This window comes from Vulpes vulpes, chromosome 3, assembly GCF_048418805.1.
Source record: "Vulpes vulpes isolate BD-2025 chromosome 3, VulVul3, whole genome shotgun sequence".
NCBI classification, from domain to species: Eukaryota; Metazoa; Chordata; class Mammalia; order Carnivora; family Canidae; genus Vulpes; species Vulpes vulpes.
Genome location: NC_132782.1, coordinates 4,197,250 through 4,218,602, shown reverse-complemented (window position 1 = coordinate 4,218,602; position 21,353 = coordinate 4,197,250). Strand labels below are relative to the sequence as shown.

At 36.2% G+C, this 21,353-nt stretch overlaps 2 protein-coding genes and 1 long non-coding RNA gene across 3 annotated transcripts in view; 2 read left to right on the top strand and 1 right to left on the bottom strand.

Moving 5' to 3' along the window:
* The first annotated feature begins 2,797 nt into the window (after positions 1 to 2,797).
* ERMN (ermin) lies at positions 2,798 to 10,599 on the top strand. The gene is made up of 3 exons (XM_025994238.2): positions 2,798 to 3,349; positions 4,009 to 4,101; positions 7,447 to 10,599. Exons 1-3 carry the CDS (start codon positions 3,109 to 3,111, stop codon positions 7,965 to 7,967), a joined length of 855 nt encoding a protein of 284 aa, XP_025850023.1. The 5' UTR covers positions 2,798 to 3,108; the 3' UTR covers positions 7,968 to 10,599.
* A 2,599-nt stretch (positions 10,600 to 13,198) lies between these two features.
* LOC140598167 (uncharacterized) overlaps positions 13,199 to 21,353 on the top strand; it is a 33,823-nt gene continuing 25,668 nt past the window's right edge. Inside the window, exon 1 of the long non-coding RNA XR_012000287.1 lies at positions 13,199 to 13,359. This is a non-coding gene — a long non-coding RNA (uncharacterized lncRNA). The remainder of the gene's footprint in view (positions 13,360 to 21,353) is intronic.
* Positions 14,169 to 21,353, bottom strand: part of GALNT5 (polypeptide N-acetylgalactosaminyltransferase 5) — a 42,796-nt gene continuing 35,611 nt past the window's right edge. The window contains exons 9-10 of the mRNA XM_025994253.2: positions 19,547 to 19,708; positions 14,169 to 16,643 (exon numbers count right to left, since the gene is read on the bottom strand). Coding sequence (XP_025850038.2) covers positions 16,503 to 16,643; positions 19,547 to 19,708 — 303 coding nt within the window. The 3' untranslated portion in view covers positions 14,169 to 16,502. The remainder of the gene's footprint in view (positions 16,644 to 19,546; positions 19,709 to 21,353) is intronic.

Below are 21,353 nucleotides of genomic sequence, written 5' to 3'. Positions count from 1 at the left end.
TCAAACTGTATTACAAAGCTGTAATCATCACGACAGTGTGGTCCTGGCACAAAAACAGACACATAGATCAATGGAACAGAATAGAAAACCCAGAAATGGACCCACAACTATATGGTCAACTGATCTGTAACAAAGCAGGAAAGAATATCCAATGGAAAAAAGATAGTTTCTTCAACAAATGGGAAAACTGGACAGCCGTATTCAAAAGAATGAAACTGGACAGCTTTCCTCCACAACATATAAAAATAAATTCAAAATGGATGAAAGACCTAAATGTAAGACAGGAAACTATCAAAGTCCAAGAGGAGAAAACAGGCAGCAACTTCTTTGACTTTATCTGCAGCAATTTCTAGATACATCTCCAGAGGCAAGGGAAACAAAAGCAAAAATGAACTATTGGGGCTTCATCAAGATAAAAAGCTTCTGCACAGTGAAGAAAACAATCAACAAAACTAAAAGGCAATAGATGGAATGGGAGAAAATATTTGCAAACGACATATCTGTTAAAGGGCTAGTACCCAAAATCTATAAAGAACATATCAAACTCAACTCCCCCAAAATAATCCAGTTAAGAAATGCACAGAAGACATGAATAGATATTTTTCCAAAGAAGACATTCAAATGGCTAATAAACATATAAGAAAATAGTCAACCTCAGTCATCATCAGGGAAATACAAATCAAAACCACAATGAGATATCACTTCACACCTGTCAGAATGGCTAAAATTAACAACTAAGGAAACAGAAAAGGCTGATGAGGATGCAGAGAAAGGGGAACCCATTTGCACTGTTGGTGGGAACACAAACTGGTGCAGCAACCCTGGAGAACAGTATGGAGGAGGTTCCTCAAAAAGTTACAGATAGAACTACCCTACAACCCAGTAATTGCACTACTAGGTATTTATCCAAAGGAAACAAAAACGTTGATTCAAAGGGGCACTTGCACCCTGATGCTTATAGCAGCACTATCAATAGTAGCCAAATTATGGAAAGAGCACATTGTGTCCATAGATCATGTATTGTGTCATATATATAAATCATGTATTGTATTATATTTATATATATAATGAAATATTATTACTCAGTGACCAAGAATAATGAAATCTTGCCATTTGTAACAACACGGGTATGTTGTTTTATGCATATTTTCTCTTAGTTTTATGCTAAGCAAAATAAGTCAGTCAGAGAAAGATATTACTATATGATTTCACTCATATATGGAATTTAAGAAATAGAATATAGTAGAAGAGATGGAAAAATAAAATAAGATAAACACAGAGAGGCAAACCATAAGAGCTTTAACTATATAAGACAAATTGAGGGTTACTGGAGGGGAGGAGTGTGGGGGGATGGGCTAAATGGGTGATGGGCATTAAGGAGGGCACCTGAGATGAGCACTGGGTGTTACATGTAGGTGATGAATCACTAAATTCTACTCCTGAAGCTAATATATATGCTTAGTACCTTGAATTTAAGTAAGAAAAAAACTGACCTCTTAATTCAGTGGTCACTATGATATTCTGAGAAATTAATACAGCAATTCTTATTATTTTTAAAAGCATTTGGCTACATTAAACTAACCCCTTTCTGTTTCCGTTTGTCAGAGCATTTCATATGGTCTTAATCTAGATTTATCTAGATTGGATCTAGATGACTAATCCCTAGAAAATGCTAATCTACATTACAAAGAATCATACATCTTTTTATTATAGTCTGTTCTCAAACTGACACTTATTTTTTCAGTTGTATTTGATGCTATTGCCCTACCTGGCTCCATTAGGTCTTGAAGGATTTTTTTCCAATTGTTAAATTACTGGAGTACAATGAGTCAAATTGTCATATGGAAAAGAATGTAAAATTTTTTTTTAAAGAAGCTTGTTTTCATGTTGTTTCTAACAGAAAGCCAGTTAGTGAATCATTCACTGCCATGAAAAATTTTTTGTATATCATGTTTGTGAATGTGCATGCATTTGAATTCACATTTTCAATGTCACAAGGAAAATATCATGTGACTTTTAAATGTATTTCATCGAAACTTTAATGAGTTTTCATTGTGTCATAAAACAAATTCTTAAATTAAAAAAACCAAAATAAAAAAATAAAAAGGAAAGGTTGGTAAGTTGCAGATGTTTTCCATGATTACCTGTTTTTTCCCAAGGGCAGACTGTGTTGGTGCTATATAACTTTATAGGCATCATGCAACATCAATAGGGAATATTGAAAATAAATCTGATTGGACAAAGGGGAAAGTTCATGGAGGAAGTGATTTTAGGGCTTCAAAGGATGATTTGGACTTCAATAAACATAAATAAATTAGAGAATAAGAAGCTACAGACCAGATGAGTTATTCTGAAATGAAAGTTTTTGGTATTAACAAGATGGAAGCATTTTTGTTGTTGTTGTTGAATTTTTCCTTAGGTCTTTTCTCTGGGCTTCTGAAAATACACCGTGGAATCTGCTGCCAGAACCACTTACAATAAAGTTGTCCTATTTACAGGTTTTTTGATACGCTGTTTATTCTTTAATGAATAAGAAACGATGCCATTATCCCTTACAAAATAGCTGGGGTTTTACTTGAACAAAATCCGTTTGGAAGCGTTAAGCTGGTTACACAGAACTAATATGCCTCAAGGTGGTCATTCTCTCTGGATTAAAGCTGTGGAACAATTGTGTCTCCTGTTACAAGGAAAATGACAAAGGGCCATTATGAAAATGGACAAAAATCTCTGTTCCCAGAGGGGGACTGACAAGCTGAAAGTCCCCCTCGCCTTGCCAACACAAAAGCCTGATTGCCTCAGATTGTTTGTTTATGTAAATCAAAAGGCTGCCATTAATTCAACCAATGGAGCTGCCCAGTGACAAGGAAGGTGGTGATTGGCTGGGTGCTTTGCTCCTGGCAAATCTGACAAATCCTATTGCTTTTGTTGTAAACTCTATCTGGACACCTTTGGGAAAAGGAGCTTGTTATTATACTGAAGTAGATACTTTGTATTCATAGAGTAGGAGTTGGAACAGTAGAACCTGAAGGGGTAAGAACATAGTATCAAGGATCTTTTTGCTCAGTTTCCCCAAAGCTGTCTCCGCGTCTTCGGACTCAACTGTACAGAATGACAGATGTTCCAGGGACACTCAGCCAGGCTGAGTGCAATGGGGATACACCACCTGAGAATGGTCAACAACCCATCACTAAAACAAATGAGGGAACCAGTGATGTGGCTGGTACCCCACCATACTACAGGGTAGAGCCCCGTCTTGAAGACCTACCCACAGAGGGAAATCAGGAGAAAAGTGAGAAATTACAAGGGAACACGCTAGTCAACTGGTCCACCGATGAGAAGATTCTAAAAGGTAAAATATTTTCCTTCTCTTTGATTTGCTTGATTTAATTTGTAAATTCACTTGTGATTCTTTTGATAAACTATATGACAGGAATGTGCTGTCCATCCTCTCACTTCTGTCCCTGGCCAAATGTGGCCTCTTATTCTAAGGGGCTGAATAGCTAAGGACCAAACCTCTGCCTCAAGTCAAATCCAGGCTTATTTATTTGATAGATTTATGACCCTGGACAACTTCCCGAGTTTCCTAAAGCCTTAGCTTTCTCAGTTAGCAGGAGATGGAAATATTGGTACTGACATTTGTAGGGTTGTCATGAGGATTACTAAGTGTTTCTTAAATGTTAATTACTATTGATGATGATGATGATGATGAACAGCCCCATTATTATTTAAGCAAAGGGAATTCAGCATTTCAAGTTTTCCTTCTGAAATATATCTAAATGTATCTGAATTCATGGTTCTATATCTTATATAGATGGAAAAAGAGATATTATACTTATGTTTATAAATGGGAACCAATGAAGAAATGATTTGGGAGCATGAAATAGTTGATTTTAGTGATCACAATTGCAAATCAAATAGATCTACCTAGCTGGAATCTAAATTGATAATTTATTTAAACTCAAACTGCTTAAATATTACAGTGTCAATCTTGTGGGTTTTCCCCCCCAGAAAAACCAGAAGAGAATCTCTTTATTGTTCATAAGGCTATCACCGATCTTTCTCTCCAAGAAACAAGTGTTGATGAAATGACATTCAGAGAAGGTAAGAGGAACTTCCATTTTGTACACAGACACTGTCTGACTGAACACGGATGGCAGTTTTTACATGGGATGTTGTGTGAGTGTGATGTTGAAAAAGCAATCCAGGCAATACCTTCAAAAGCTTAAAGCTGCTATAGGCAGATAAGGGAGTCGTCCTGATTATCTGTAGGTTTCACCTTAAAATGTATTCCAGAAGCATCAAGCCTGAGACTGCATGGATTGGTATAACTGATTGGCATGCCTTGACATGACAATATGATATCAGCCTCTTAATGAGTTAGGCCACTAAATCAATCCATTTGTAAAATTTGTTTAGCATCTTTAAATCTGTGCCAGGCATTTGTGAAATGTGAATGTTTCAAAAATGTTTCAAAAATGGGTTTATCCTAAAAGCTGACCATTTACGTACATTTAAAAATAATATTAAACATTTATTTGACCTATAGAGAAATTCTAGGCCTCTGATGTAAGCAGAAAATGGTTATCTAATTCTTGTTAAAGAAATCTCCCAGGTCATGAAGCTAATTTTAATTCTGTTCTCTTAGAAAATGAGGGAATAAAAGGAACATTGATTTTTAAGTGACTTATATTTTAAATAAACTCAAGAGATTAAGAAACACAAGATCTTTTAGATTTTACTTCTAAGAAGGTATCTACGTTGAAGCAATTTCCAAATCAAGTGCAGGATAAACACGTATTAATTAATCACTCATTTCCTCTTTTGCAACCATAAACATCTTATCTCAAAATTGAAGTCGGTTCATTAGACCTGAGCAATTTAGCTTAGTTAGGACCTTAATAGGCAAAATATGGAAGAGATTATTTTTTTTAAAAAGTATTAGTTGCAAAAAAAAAAAAGTATTAGAACATCACATAAAATAGTAGATGCCAAGGGAGACAGAGATGTGATTGGCAGTTTCTTGGGTTTGTCCACTGTGCCTGGACACCTCTAAGACTACCTGCTGTCCCTACGTAGTGATAGAACAGCCATTATTGTAGTAACATCATAAGGAACAACCATTATTAAGCTTTTACATTATCACAGGTAATTTATAAAACTTAAGCCTTAAGTCCCATGAAATGAACTAAATAACTGCTTTGCCCTAGTCTTTCTGTTTCCAATGTAGCAAGTTCTCAGAGACAGAGATCTCCAAGTCCATCTAGAGACTCTTTCAAATTCTTTTTTTAGGATTTATTTATTTATTTGAGAGAGAGAGAGATAGCAGGAGGAGGGGCAGGTAGAGGGAGAGGGAGTCTCAAGCAAACTCTGGGCTGGTGCAGAGCCTGCCTGGGGCTCCATCTCATGACCCGGAGATCACAACCTGAGCTGAAACCAAAAGTCAGACACTTCACCAACTGAGTCACCTAGGCACCTTGAGACCCTTTCAAATTTCCGATCAGCAAGTCCACTGGAGACACCAATTTGCTAGGATCTTTCATTTTTATCAAATAGAGAATGAAAGCAGTCTGGATTTTTTAAGTAGATGGTGTCAGGGTGAATTTTTCCCTGAATGAATCCTTTTGTGTTTGGTGGAACATATGTTTTTCCTGTAAGACACATGTTGGTGTCTTCTGTTTTCACAATGACAAACAGCTATAAAGTCTCCAAAGAGAATACTCCTGGGTTGAAAAATAGCAAGATGCTAAAAATATTGAGGGAAAGCTATAATTTAAATTCAAGATGTAATTTTATGCATGACAACTCCATGCCTGAGTCATGATGTGAGCAAAAAGATCAGCTTCTTTGGTTCTTGTGGAAAAATAAGAATAAAAGAAAGCTTATGATTATGGAAAATATTCTAACATACATTTATTTATAATGTAAAGAACATTAACTGGGTACCAACAAGCAGATAGGAACTGGTACAACTAGTTAGGAATAATAGTCCATCCTTGCCTCTATCTCTTTTTCTAAGTTTACAATCTGATTCCTGTAGCTGGGAAAACAAAAAAATGAAAAGAGAGTGAAAAATCTTGACTGGACTTGTGGATACTTTCAGTGAAAGTAGAAAACTGGTGGGGAAAGACAAAGAGAAACATTGCCTCTCATTTTATTTAAAGACTCTTATGGTGTTGAAAAGGAATAGTGACAAAGGATACAATCTAGACTATATTTTGGAGTCACGCATAGACTAAAGCTTCCCACAGAAGTCTCTTTAGAGGCGAAAGCCCAGAGAACAACCTCCACTCTGATTAATTCTTTTTAGCATGCTCAATAAATATTGTTAAGGATATGCTGATGTGATTGATTTGAAAAGTAAAATTTGAAATGAATTAAGCCTTGTAAAAGTCACCACATGGTGTCAAACAACTTGAGTTAATTAGTTGTTATTAGGGGTATGTCTAATGTGACAGCTAATCTAGCCCTATATAGCAGTGACCTCAGCATGATTTTTAAAGGTTGGCTCTCTGGAAATCAATGACAAGTCTTAGACTACATTGTGGGTGCTTTGGCGGGCTTGGTGTCACAGTTAGCCCAGCATATGACTCCTGGCTTCCACCCATGGCTTCCAGCTCCTCTTTCTGTAACTGGTACTGTAGCACAACTCTGAGAAGCTTGGTGGCAAAAACTTGGTGGCAAAAACTGACTGTGTTACTCTGAGCATGCCCAGATGTGGGAAGTCATTGTTTTAACTACTAGAAGAAAGCCTTTTTTCTCCTGTGAGATATTTTAAAAATTTTTCTTGGGGAATGTGTGTGTGTGTGTGTGTGTGTGTGTGTGTGTGTAAGAGATAGGTCCAAATATATTTTATTTTCCATGTTCACATTTCCAGTCACCACAGGTTAGACAGGATTTTTAAAAGTCTGTCTAAGGAATACCAGTTTCACTAAGATACAATAGTCTACAACAACGACAAAAAAGTTGCATGGTCAAATGAGGTTGAGGCGTCAACTTCTTTGAGGTTTACAATATTCATTGGCATTTTATTTTATTTTATTTTTTAAAAGATTTTATTTATTTATTCATGAGAGACACAGAGAGAGAGAGGCAGAGACACAGGCAGAGGGAGAAGCAGGCTCCATGCAGGGAGCCCGACGTGGGACTCGATCCTGGATCTCCAGGATCATGCCCTGGGCTGAAGGCGGCACTAAACTGCTGAGCCACTGGGGCTGCCCTCATTGGCATTTTAAAGAGTTGGGTAAATTCTGAAGCTTACTTAACTGTGTTTAGTGCAGTATTTCCAAACTAATTTGATAGTACAAATCCATTTTATTGTGTAGACAGAACATATTATTAACCCACAGAATAATAGCCTATAAATCATGTGTGGGAAAATGATTGTCCAGAAAAATAATTTAAAGAATAAGAGTTGGGTATCTCAATTACCAATTGATTTTGCTACAGGCCACCAATGGGAGAAGATTCCTCTGAGTATCAGTAACCAGGAAATAAGTAGAAAAAAAGAAAGGATTGCTGAACAACCTCTAAAAGAGAAAGAAGAGGAGGATGGGAAGAACAAAGCTGACCAGGCAACTGAAATTGAATGGTTGGGATTTCGGAAACCTAGCCAGGTTGAGGTGTTCCATTCCAAACATGACGAGGAGCAAGAGGTTTGGGATGAAGAAATTAATAATGATGATGATGACGATTGCAATGATGATGAAGATGAAGTTCGAGTGATAGAATTTAAGAAAAAAAATGAAGAGGGTTCTCAATTAAAAGAGGAAGGTGATGCAAATGAGGACTCCCCACTGAGCAGCCCCAATTCCCAACCTGTGACACCTGAGGAGCAGCCAACCTTTGGGAAGAAGGGTGATATCTCTAGAAATGCTTATTCAAGATACAATACGATATCCTATCGAAAAATCAGGAAGGGGAACACGAAGCAAAGAATTGATGAATTCGAGTCTATGATGCACTTATAAATTAAACGGAACTGAGAAATTCTCCTGCCCACTAAAGCAAAAGCTAATTCTATTTTCCCGAAATGCGTCTTTGCAGGTCTTATTTGAGTCGTCCCCTTTAAAGACGTGAAAGCTTAATCTCTGTTTCACTGTAGAATAATATGGAAATAATCCTAGACAAAATTCAGTCTGGTAATCAAAAAGCTTTAGATTCATTCGTGGGCATTTGCTTTTTAAAATTTCACTAATACAGCCTTGTGTGATAAGCACTAAACAGCAAACAGCAAGCACCCCTGGAGAATCTGGCATGATTTAGCTTTAAAAGTAGCAACACTGGGAAATACAGTCATTAAATGAAAGAGGACTATTAGAAGTGACCTGTATTTCTTTTGGTGTCTTTCTTCTTGTACACTGAGGGTGCTAAAAGTCTGGTATTAAACCTCTCTTTCTTTTAAACATGTTTTTATAGACCTTGGCAATAAGCTGTCCAAAATGCTTTGCCTTTCCTATTATCTTCAGAAAAAGATTTTAAGTGGTTTTCCTTGGCATGTACAGAGTGAAAAGTCTGTATAGGCCTCCTTCCTAGGTGTTACCATTCACTGAATTTTCTCACTAGAGGGGCTGAGCAATTGTCAGGAAAATTCTGTTGACTAATTGTTGGCTTTATGTGCTCAAGATGAATAAAATCCATTGTGAGGTTGATACAGGGAGAGGCTAGAAGATTGGTGGGCAATAGACTAAAGAGTCAGATAGTTTTTTCTGTGACTGAAAATATAAACCTCGTCTAGCACAGTTAAAGTCATTAAAAGCAAAAATGACAGCTTTAGCACAATTTTAAGAAAATATCCCTATTACCACCCTTTCTCTTATTAACAGTATCTCAGAATAATTTTGTTTCCTTAGAAGCCCAAGACGACTCTAGTCATAACTATACTAGTTACTATGAAAATGGAAATAATTATCTTAGGATATTTTCAAAGTAGAGTGTGAGCATGTATTTTTAGTAAGAAAGCTCTGATAGTGGTTGAGAATATATAATTTACTGGACCTCAGCCCAAATCAAGATGCTTAAAATTGTGCCTGTGGAGCTTCACTCAAGCCAGTATGTCAAATAATCTATTGAATATTTATGAAAGGGAGAGTCTATATTTATATTCTTAGATAGTTTCATAATTTTTCATTTCAGGCTTCCATATATATCACCCTGAACTTTCTGTCACCACCAATAAGGATATTTTTGGCTCTGCAAATAAAAAGACAATTCCTTATTGTCTGAATGTAATACAGTCTTCATTGTACTATTCAACCCTTTGTTTATTTCTTTTTTCATTTTGTGGAAAAAAACCCGGGTTAGGCCTTCTTAGATTATTGCTTATTTATGTGTAACAAATCCCACACATTCTAATGGAAAGTTCTTCAGTTCTTCCTGGTCATATAATATATTTCCATGGTATCATATACTATTATTTACTGTTTACAAGACTCAATTTTGAATTCAAGATTAAAGCACTCCTTTTATTCTTTCAAACAGATATTTTGCAACTTGATCCTATAAAAGGTCTGTCACTCTTCATCTGCGGAACCTATAGATTTCATTCTTGATCATGCAAGTTTTCAGAATAAAGCTAGGGAAATCAGGTGTCTACTGATAAATTTAGGTAAAAGATTGGTGCATTATGACAATTTCCTATTTATTTAAATCCTCTAAATCATTTCACGTGGACAACCTATTTTCTTTTCTGGATTACTGATGACCCCTACGATTTTCTACCTAACTTCAAAACACGGTGTTATGTTACCTGTCATGGAACAGGAGAGTATTGTTAGCCTGCCATCAGCAGTGCCTGCATTTTTAATTGTTCCAGCAGAAGCATTGAATTCCTGTGGAGGTTGAGTGACTGGGTGGTCTGTGGCCACAGTCTATCGTGTCATATGGCCAAGCGACTGGCTCTAATGGGGATCCAACACATAGTAACCCTGGCCTTGTCAGTTTTGTGGCTCTTACCATATAGTTAACCAACCATGAAAGATTTTGTCAACCATGACTTTTTTGGGGTATGTTCAATGAGTCAATGCCTAGTGCTTAGGGATGAGGCAGTGTAGCTACAGAAGAGCACTGAAACTACTCTTTGACATTAATTCCCATTGCCCTGGGCTGCCATCTTACACTAAGGCCACAGAGTTAAGTGATCATAAGTAACACGATGAGGTTAGGTGACTGTTTGATTTTTTGTAACCTAGGAAAGGCAAGGGAATGGTTCTAATTTCATGAGGGATATTTAACATATTAGACCCTCCTACAGGACAAGTTAGAACACAAACTGGTAACCATACTGGAAGATTCACTGCTTTTACGATTCCAGGGTCAGGGTAGAAGAAAGGCTCTGGTACCTGGTAGGAGGGAGAATTGATTTATTGTGAGAATGTTGATATTTCTTACATGACTTTTAATTTTTCTTGGTTTTGGGGTGAACAGGAATTAATAAAAGCTCTATTTCTTTGTCAGTGTAAAATTTACCTTTCATATAATGCTACATTTGAATGCTACATTTGAAGACATGGAATTTGTCAGAATCTATCTATCATCTGTCTACAATATAAATAAAGAACTGCTATGTCTGACTTGCTCTCAATAAAGGTTTGTGTCCTTGTTTTTGGTGTCTAGAATTTATTCTCTTTCACTGCACTTCAAAATTTAGGAAGAACCCTTGCCTGTTAAAGACCATTAGTAAATGTGGCTTCAGAAATGAAGAGAACGCCTTATTTAAATTCAAAAAGGCATTATTTATTTCAAAAAGGTCTTAAAATGATTGTGTACACCATTGCAAAAAAAAGATTTCTGGCAGGTAGATATGTAATGTTCATGAAAAATTTGTAATATTTTTATAGGAACTGAGCTCTTGTTTTAGATACATCTTAACTCCAACAACTTGATAAAAATATATATGTCTCTATAGCCATTTAAACTATGGTGACACTTTTATAATAATTGTTTCTGCATATTTACATGGGGTAGTACTTCTGGCGCATTTTCAAATGCAGAATGGACATTTAAGTTTTTCAGAGTGATAGGAAAAACATTTAAAATAAGTAATAATAGAGAATTATGGAAAAAGATGAAGCACCAGAGTATCATAAAGAAGAAATATGTTTGACCACATGAAAAAGGCAACTACTTTTAAAGGCTTAACTCTCATTGCTCTATAAAAACAAGAAGGCTATAAAAAGTAATGTCAAAAGTTACAGCAAACATTTGCCAATATTAAAATATCAGACAGTAACATAGTAAATATGAATACCAAAATGTGTATACAGCTCATGAGGAACACGAGTGACTAAGCCATACAATCAACATAAACAGAGCGACACGGGTAGTCATCAACAGCAGAAATGACCCAACAGATACATGGCAAACTACAAAACCAAAGGACAATACCTAGTAATTAACTGCCAGTGTGGGAGAATTTTGGAGATGAATTTGGAAAGTAATCTGAATTTTTAGTTAACAACTTAAAATTACATATTTGAGTCCTTCTTTTCAATAACTTAAGTTGGGAGAGGCAGAAAAATTGGGTACTTCAAAATGTTCAAATTAACTCCAAATCCCTTTATATTCCATAGTTCCTATCTTGTTCTCCCATCAACAGAAGTTTTTAGGTAATTAATAAGAAAACTCACTAATTTGACCTTTGCCTTCTCTTCTTTTTCTGTCCATTTCTTACAGCTAATTTGTATAAAACTAGCAACATTTGAACAGTTGTTTGAAGGAAGAGAATTAAGGCATGTGCATAATCCTAAGTGAATAAATATCTTGATAATTTAGAGCTTGCATACTCCCTTCAAGTATGGAAAACAACACCCAGAGTGAAAGTCCATTGGAGATACTTTTGTCCAGAAGGTCAGATACAGACAAAGCTGTGCACTTAAAAGAATTAAAAATATCCAAAAGCATTTCATAGTTTTCTTTATACTTGTATGTAGAAACTCTTGGTCTTATTCTCTCCTGCTTCAAAGCATAAAATATAGACTCACATATATAATCATATATACAGACATAATATATGAATATATACACACATTTATCTATATGAATATATATGTATATATACATATATATTTACGAAGATCAATTTGCTTTTGGTCAAGTAAAGATAGTTTAGGCTTTCAAAAAATTAGGTTTGTATCTATATAAACAATTTATTTTATATAGGTATTTTTGACTAATATCCTTGAACTAGCAAATACTAATCAATCAGCAATAAAATAGCCTCTGTTTTAAAAGAAATTATTTGTTACTTATTGTTGCCAACTATCATCATTAGAACCTCACTGTATTAGAAGTTGTATTTGCTGAAAAATGAGAACTTTCCTGTATGCTTTTGCAAAGCAATGGTTCACATAAGCTTGCAAAGAAACCCTAATTGGAATGGTAACTACTAGTTGACCCATTAGGTTGAAAACAGAGGCACTGAATCTGCTTATTGTGATGGGATTTTTTCCCTTCCTTTTAGGTACAGGCATCACCAACACCTGAAATACCATCCATTTAACCTCATCAGGAGTATTTAACACTTTACATAGCTTACTCAAACTTGTCCGTGGAATGGCTGTTTATGAAAAATAAATATTTTGTACATTAACTTTGGTTAGTGTTCCTTTTCTCACTTCGTCATGTGGCTCATAGCAATTTTTGAATAACCTACACAAAAGTTGTTGGCAAAGCACCATGGTGCCATGGTGACAATCTACAAAATTAAGTAAAAGGATTTTTAGTTTGTATTTTAAATTAAAGGAGTCTTCAATGTTTTACTTCCCACCTCTGTTCAGGTTGGGCAATCTGTTGGCTTTGATTAACGGTTGGGGGCAGAAACAGTGGCAGTATCATTTATAGAGAAGCAATTTCTCTATGTCTGCTTCTCCTTCTCATATTTGTTATAGGAAATGGAAAAGAATATGTCCTGCAAGAAGTCAAGGAGATAGACCATTGCAAAAACCTGTGGGGATAGCTAACCTTAAGCCTACATTTCAGTTGGTTAGCAGAGATGGAGTAGCTTCTATAGCCTATCTATCTATAAAGCAGCCAGCCAAGGAAGACCAGAGACATTTGACTTCATAATGAAGGGATTTCAACTGAGCCCACCTGAGTTGATGGCCCTACTTAAAGGAAAAAAAACAAAACAAAAAACAAACAACAAATCATAGCAGCATGTTGTCTTTAAAGAGACTTGTTTTTTTTTTTTTTTTTTTTCCAGCTAGATAAAATGGAAACTAGATTTTAATCTCTTGCTGGTGGAATGCTCTTAGACAATTCCTCTCAGCCATCTTCCTTGTCTGCATAATGGAAAGAGTAAGAACCTAACTCACTGAGTTGGGCACAATGGTGAGATGGGGCACTGTCAGCACCTACCACACAGTGAGTACTCAAAGAGAATCAATTCTCATGTTTCCCTTTATTCACTATAAATTCTTGTTTTTATCCCAGATATTGGGATCCTTATCTGAGGCATCATTTATTTTCTGTGTTTGAACATAGAAGTTAGAGTTGTTAAATAAAGATGGTAACTCTCTGGCCAGCCTCAACCCCACTCTCTTGCATGAGAGCCCCTTGAAAATCATCCTAAGATGTTCATAAATTCAAGGTTGACTGGAGAAATTGAATTCTTATGCACTCTAACTGGTATCTTTGCCCCTCCACAATCTGTAAGGTAATACTATAAGGAAGGTTTTTTTTTTTTTTTTTGTCTAAGAGAATATTTCCAAATTAGCTGTGGAGAAACAATCCATTGTGATTATGGCAAATGGTGGTTTTTGGCCCTGTGAATGACAGCTGATTGAATGTCAGCAAGCAGAACTGAGCAAATTTGATGCTGGTGATAAAACATGGTTGTACCAACAACAGCTGTGTCCTCCTTCAGGGAGAAGCTCTGGGTAACAGTTGAAAAAGGGAAAGGAATTGTGCAAACCAGAAGGTTCAGAAGGTCTCAGATGCTCTAGTAAGTTAGTTTTTGATTGCATAGATCCTGCAAAATATTATCAAAACTATGCTTGTGTTTAAGGTAACAATATATACAGACACTTGTCTAAGAAAAAGCAATGACTCAAGGCAATCCAGGCAAAACTCTGAGGTCTCCCATAACACAGCCTCCTACAGAAGAATTTAGGGCTGAATAGGACCCTGAACGTGTCACACTCAGGGATTTCTCACTAGAAGTACCAGAGAGATAGAGTAGCATTTACACCTTTATTACAGTCTTCTGAAAACAAAATTTAGAGGATAATGCTTAAAAAATGTTGGTAGAAGATTTCACAATTAGCCAATACTCTTTAAGGTTAGGCCTGTAAGATTTCTAATTAGTGATTTGTTCCTCACATCTTAGGGTAATGGAGCAAATACATGGTAAAAGCTGTTTTTAAAATTATTTCCAAGAACAAACATACCATGTATGAAAACAATCCTTTGCTACATTGACAAGATAGATTCCAAGAGAGCTTCATATTATATCAAGGTGAAGTCAGGAAGACCATAAACAGACTGTAGAAGGTCTTGGTGAAAAACATTCAAATTTCTTTCATTGGTATGCCCAAAGGTACGTGTAGCCAAACCATAACTCATCTTTTTCTGAACAGACTTGATGTGTTTTGTGGAAACTGTTTTTGAATAAAAAGAGTCTTCAGACTGGGGGCAAAAAAACCTTTCAACATTTTTGCAGTTACACAAAGAATTGCATGAGGCACTCAGCACATTCAGTTTGGTCAGCAATTCAGTTAATCCTTTGGCAACTGACTTGTGTTTTATCCCCCATATGGCTCTGTTTTGAAAAGAATTATCTCATTTTCTAGTCATTCTCTTATCTCATCTGCAATGTCAATTATCTGAATAAAACATCTTAAGTATGATGCAAATAGGCAGAGCTGTTTCCCCTTCTGAGTCATAGTTATAGCTCTGCTTTTGTGTAATTAATTGGGAGATAAAATTAAATTTTAAATAGGAAGTCAAAACTAAAGATGCCCACTTTTATCATCAGCTCAACTGAACAAAGCTTTGTTTTTTTATATTAACAAGCGTATAGCATGGCTCCAGAGACCCAATCCCAGCAAGGTTTATGTAACTCCTTTTTAAGAATGCTGTGGAGTGGATTTGTTTAGGCCGGAGTCCTGGGGCAGTGTAATGAGCCCTGTCTCTGGAGATCCAAATTCTAATCTTCATCTCTCACTATCTGGAGTGGGACTCTTAGGCAGGTAATGTGTTTTCTGGGCATGAATTTTCTTATCAAAAATCAATACAAAGGATATTCGGATTTCTAGAATCTCTTGTGATATGCCTAAGTATTGGCATACCTAAGATTAGGAACTCAATTTGGATGGAAGAAATATTGGACTCTTTCTCATGGACTCTTCCTCAAATTTATCAGTGTTACCATTAGGTCCACATCTATGGCCTTATCCCCCACCTCCACCCCATAGAGGTACCAGATTCCTTTTCTTTTCTGGCCAAGCCTAGGTCAATTTTTTCTTAACTGTCTTCCAGAGGGTTGTTTACCTCATTTTCTTCCCCTTTCATCATATTTACTTCATTTTATTTCTGCTTTGAAATCTTTTAGAGCTATTTTTAGTATGCTTCATCCCTGTGAATGCTGTTACATCTAAAGTAGTATTTTATATAAATCTTTAATTTTTTTTCAGTGGTTCATTTCTGCTTTGTTTTACATGGCAGTGTGTTCAACAATTAAGTGTATTTTTGGTGACTATAGCGCACTGTGACCCAGACCCTTTTTCTTTGTCTTTTTTTCTTTCTTTTTAAATATCTACCTAAGTCTAGGAAGTTACTAGTATGATTGTTTCTTTAAAGTGTAGTTTTAAAGGCACAGAATGAATTGAAACAATGTCCATATCTAGAACTGAATAAGCATTTGACTTCCTCACTTAAAAGTTTTTCCACTGACTCAGATTGCGAAAAACCAAAAACAAAAAACCATTATGTAGTCATCCAGATCAAAGTTCTACCACTGAGGAATATGATACTCTTTCATACTGTTAGGTGAACATGTGTGTAGCTGGGAGGGACTTCACTAAGATGACAGCTGTGTGTTTCTGAGGTCTTTTCATCATAGGAACTCAAGTAACTTTTTAATTAAAAAAAAAAAAAAGCAAATAAAAGAATAGGTTCCCATTGATTATACCTACTTGTGGGCCAAAAGAGCTGGTTATTATCAAACTCAATCATGAATATCACTGTACTTTCTCAAATACTTTTAGCTTCATTTCCCATTACCTGTTTGATTGCATGGGGGAAGCTTGCAGGCTGAGGTCCTTCCAGCACAGGCAGGAAGCAGGCAATTCATAAGGCCACAAAGAACTGAAGAAGGACTCTAATTCAACGTTAGGTTGTTTCCCTGAGCTCACTTTTGGTTTCTCAAATATTGTGGGTTTTTAAATCTCCTGTTCAAAGCTATTAATTTTGAAAATGTAAACTACCACGGAGAAATACAGTCCCCACATCCACTGTCATTTTCACAGTGTCTTATGGGTTTAGTAGATTAAAATATTAGTTATTCTTTAGTCTTCATAATATTTCTCAAATTTCCACTTTTGGTGTTGCTTCATTGGATCACAAGCAGCAACTTTCAAGGTCTTCTGAGAAACATTTCCTTCTAAGCATAGCAACTGATGATAATTTCCAAAAACAATGTGATTCACCTGGAAAGAAAGGGGATCTGGAAATGAGCCACAGAATGAATCTGACAACCAAAGTATAAAGAAATAAAAACTAATTTTAAAAAGATAATTATATTTTTGATTCCTTAGAAATTCTTCTGAACTAGATTAACAACATGAACTTTGGACTGATAAATTTGTCTCCATCTCAAGCTAACTTCTTACTTATTCAAGCTACAAGGCTTTTTAAGACTTTTACGACTTCCTCAGGAAGGAAACAAAAAATTTATTTTCTGATGATAGGTCTGATAACTGTATTATTTAAAGGAAATAATTCCATATGGCATTTACTATATTTGATGGATGATGGCTTTCTAATTGATGGTGATCGTGAAAAAACAACCATCACAAAAAGTGAGTTAGTTCGTTTCTTATATTCCAAAGTGCTAGAAATGATGTATTTATTTATAAGCTACCCACCACAATCTCCAAAAGTACATAATGCCTGATGTCCAGAAAATCCAGATGTAATTATAAAAAAGTCAAAGGTATTTCAGAGGAGTTCTGTTATTGGTTAATATTTACTGAATATCTTAGAACTAATAGATAACCAACTTAGAACTTACTTATGGCTTTATAATTTTTTTCACCTATTAATTCTTTCCATTTTCCATGATTATGACAAAGATAATCTTAATTATATGTATATTGTTTTGGAATATTTTTTAAAAAATATACCAAACAGTGGTAACTTTGTTATAGTTTATTTTAAAGATGTTCCTATAAAAACATGGTCATCCTTGTAGGACTTTGGAAATACAATGATTGAGTATGCTAAAGATTTTGTAAAGGAGTTGGCCTTGAACAAAATCATCCTAGATTATCTACAGTGTTCTGTGAGTGGATTGTAAAGAGGTGACTGGGTAACTTGTTCCCAAACTAGACACTTGATGAGGGGAACAGTGGTGGAGGGTCATTCCAGTACCTAGAAACAATTTTCTTTTAGGTGTCTATAATCCAGAGCATTTGGGGTGGGCTGGCCTGGAGCGTATCTTCTAAATGCAGGTTAGAAATGTATAATTTTAATAATTCATCGGTATTCAGGGTCAAACTCACTATTACCCTATTCCCTTCTATGTAGCTCTCAACTCCTAATGCTAAAGGGAGAGACATGTTCCTGTTATTTAGTCTTATTCTCCATTTTATTTTTAAATACTTAACATGCTTTGGAGGACTCCGGAGGCTTAGTAAGAAAATTACCAAAATACTGAAGAAAAGAAGACTATTGTCATGATAGTCATCTCCATGGAAAGAGATGTATGGATAAAGGAACTTAAGGCAGAAGGCAGTGATGTGACATGCTACAAAGTCACAGGCATAGACAGCGTTGGAAAACATCTAATTTTTGCTATCTTAATTCAATTACCTTATTTACAAATTGGCTTACCATTTAGAGGGACTGAAATTAAACCTATATAAAAATCAGCTAACGAAGGCTTAAGTTCCCAGTGGGGCCAACCCAGTTTGTAAATAAGACCTGTGTGATTTAAGGGCTGCACGCTCCTAAGTATCTTCTCACTAGTGTTAATTTTTTTCCTGGTAACAGATTCACTTCTGGAGATGAAAAATGTGTTCTCATTTCCATCCTTTCTTGCCCCTGGTCCCACCTCCACCTTTTTTAGGCATAGTATTAAGGAAGCAGAAGGTAGTATTTGATAGATGTTTATGGATTTTTCCAACACTATGCAACATAAAATCAGTAACTTGTACACTAGTAATTCCTATTTTTTTCTAAATAACTCTATAATAGTTTTTATCACTAAAGAGAAAAAAATGTCCAGAAGAAACTAAAATATAACAGAGATGATTGAAAGGGAGGAAGATTGGGAAATGTATTGCTCAGGCCCTGATTTTGACCCGAGTAGGAAGAAAAATGTTGTGAAGGGAGCATGGTTGTCACTTACTGCAACATCAAAAGAAATGGAGGCACTCCAGGGGGAAAAAAGTGCTTACTTTTGGGACAACCCTGAGGAAAATGATAGTCTTCATACACCCAGTGCATTTTGTGGATTTGGTGACTACTTGCTAGTGAGATAATAGAAAATTTAAGATCAGTCTGAAAAAATTGTTGTCCCTCCAAGATCTCACACCAAAGCTTATGACTTTGTATCTTGTAAAAATAAAATTGTGGGAACCTATCAGGATTTTGATATTTATCATTTTGGGAGTGAATAGGATATAGCAGGGTGGTCTGGTAAATATTAACAGCTAAACTCCTGGATTTCTGTAAATATTCCCATCATGGCTGGTTTCAAGCTACCAGTGTGATGTCACCAAATGTGATGTTGGTAAGTTCCAGCAGCAACCATCAGCTCCTATAAGCTGGTAGGAACTGCCTTCAATACCTGTTGAGAGGCCAGGCCTCTGGGAATCAGGGGCTGGGGGTGCAATGATGAGAAAAAGTCTCCCTTTATGGAAAGGAGACAGAATGCTGAAAAGCAGATTCATACTAAAGTGCAAAGCTTGTAGGAAACAAACTGCTTCTTGCTTTCCCCATATACTCTCCCTACAGGCTTCTCTGGTAATCAGTGAGAACCAGTTCTAGCCTGTAAGCATTATTTTTGGCATTGTTAGTTGACTGAAGCAAATGACTTACAGAAACAAAGATGCTGATAGAAATATAACCAAAGAACCTGGTGACTTAGGTTTAAAATCACAGATCTGAAATAAATTTTTTAAAAGGAAAAAAGGACTTGACAATTTACAAAAACACCCGTTTATCTCTCTGTATGAACTTATTTTTTCTGTATGAACTTTTACACTGCCTCTATTGTCCCAAACACATTTAAAGCTTCTGATTGAGGGCGCAGACAATGAGAATTTCATGTCCCATTTAATCGGAAGTTAGATTTGCGATAAAGGAGAGTTACAAATATTTTGCTTACCAGTTCTGGGTGAAAGACTGACGCTGATTTATGTAGCCATTTTAGCCCTTTGTTTCTGTTATCGCAAGGATGCAGCCTCAGGGCCCCAGTATCAGGGATGGGAGCTAAGCACCACTCTTCATGTTTAATAAGTCTTAGCCAGGTGTAATTAAATTGTTGAAGCTGTCAGGAAATGAACAAGGAAAAGGTCACTTCACACAGCATGTACAGGTAGGGGCTTTGCCAAACATTTGGGATAGCAATGGTGACGGATATAGGCACTTTGATCAAATGTTTTGTACCCAAATCCTAGTATTAGCACTTTTAGTTCTGACACATGGGCATATGATTACCATATCTCATTTCATTTTTATCATTTTTAAGTTGGATAGCAATACGGTGTAACTCAGAGAGTTGAGGGAATGACTGGTAAGTGTTCCGCACACAGCAAGCCCTCAATAAATGTGAGTTGCAATAATAAGAATTATTTAGGGGACACCTGGGTGGCTCAGTGGTTAAGCATCTCCCTTTGGCTCAGGGCATGATCCTGGAATCCTGGGATTGAGTCCCACATCGGGCTTTCTGCATGGAGTCTGCTTCTCCCTCTGCCCATGTCTCTGCCTCTCTCTCTCTCTCTCTCTCTGTGTTTCATGAATAAATAAATAAAATCTTAAAAAAATGAAATAAAAATGAAAACTATTTAGTACAGTTAGTATATATCTGGAAGTGGAGGTCATTTCAGGCGTTCAGAACCCCAGACAAGCCTGGTGCTTAAGTAGGGGAACATTCAAATCATCACATAGCCTTTAGGGCTATAAGGAGATCCAGGTCACAGTCCTAAATTACTTTGGTGGAAATTATTATGCTTCTTTGTTTAAGCCTATCTAGATAACTGGACTCCTAGAGGCTTTGCAGGAAAGGTTAAAAATCTTTCTTAAGGCTAAAAAACGTTTCCATTATAAGAAAGGTTAAAAATCTTTCTTCTGATAGCAGAAAGAATCATCAGGTTCTGCTCTCTTAGCGTCCATAAGCATTCAATAAGAACCACTCTTGGAGAAGTTCCGTTTTGGGGAGTTGCCAATGTCTAAAATAAATTCCGATTCAGGTAATGGAACCATGTTTTCAATTTTTCTAAGTACTTTTTCCGGTTATTTACAACCTAGTACTATCTTCCTGGTCAATTTATTCTAAGTCTGTGGGTCTGCAGGAAGTTTTTTGTTTTGCACCAATGCGAACATTAAAAATACAAAAACATACATACACACACACACACACACACACACACACACAAGACTGCTGGTAAAATCTATCTAAATGCTTTTACCTAGGGAATCCTCTGTAATGTAACTGAGATGTAATTTAGGTTATCAAGTCAGTCCTTGGGTGAGACCTCTCCGCTCAAAGGGTAGTCCCTGGACCAACACCAGCATCACCTGGGAGCTAGTTGGAACTGCTGAATCTCAGCTCCACCATGAACCTATTGAATCAGAAATCTGTATTGTAACAAACTTTCCAGGTGATTTGTGTGCCCATTAAAATTTGAGAAGATGGGTCTTACGTCATAATAAAGAGAAGTTATGTGGCTACTAAGAGAAGCTAGACATTACCTTTAAAATAGACATCTCAACTGGTTGAAAAATTAATAGCTAGGGGGACTTTTTAGGTAAGGTGAAGGATAAGGCTTGGTGGTTCAATCATAGGACTTTATTCCTTTCGAGCCTTTTTTGGATGAATGTTATAAAATGGCTTGGTGTTAAGCTTCAGTAATCTGCCAAAATAAGTTAACTTCCTCCAAGTTCCTTTACTTTTTACTATTCAAACGAACTGC

Excerpts from the sequence above, each read along its gene's own strand:
- ERMN (XM_025994238.2), top strand. The coding sequence starts at position 3,109 with ATGACAGATGTTCCAGGGACACTCAGCCAGGCTGAGTGCAATGGGGAT. Across the intron at positions 3,350-4,008 it reads CGATGAGAAGATTCTAAAAG|AAAAACCAGAAGAGAATCTC; the intron begins GTAAAATATTTT and ends TTTCCCCCCCAG. Across the intron at positions 4,102-7,446 it reads TGAAATGACATTCAGAGAAG|GCCACCAATGGGAGAAGATT; the intron begins GTAAGAGGAACT and ends ATTTTGCTACAG.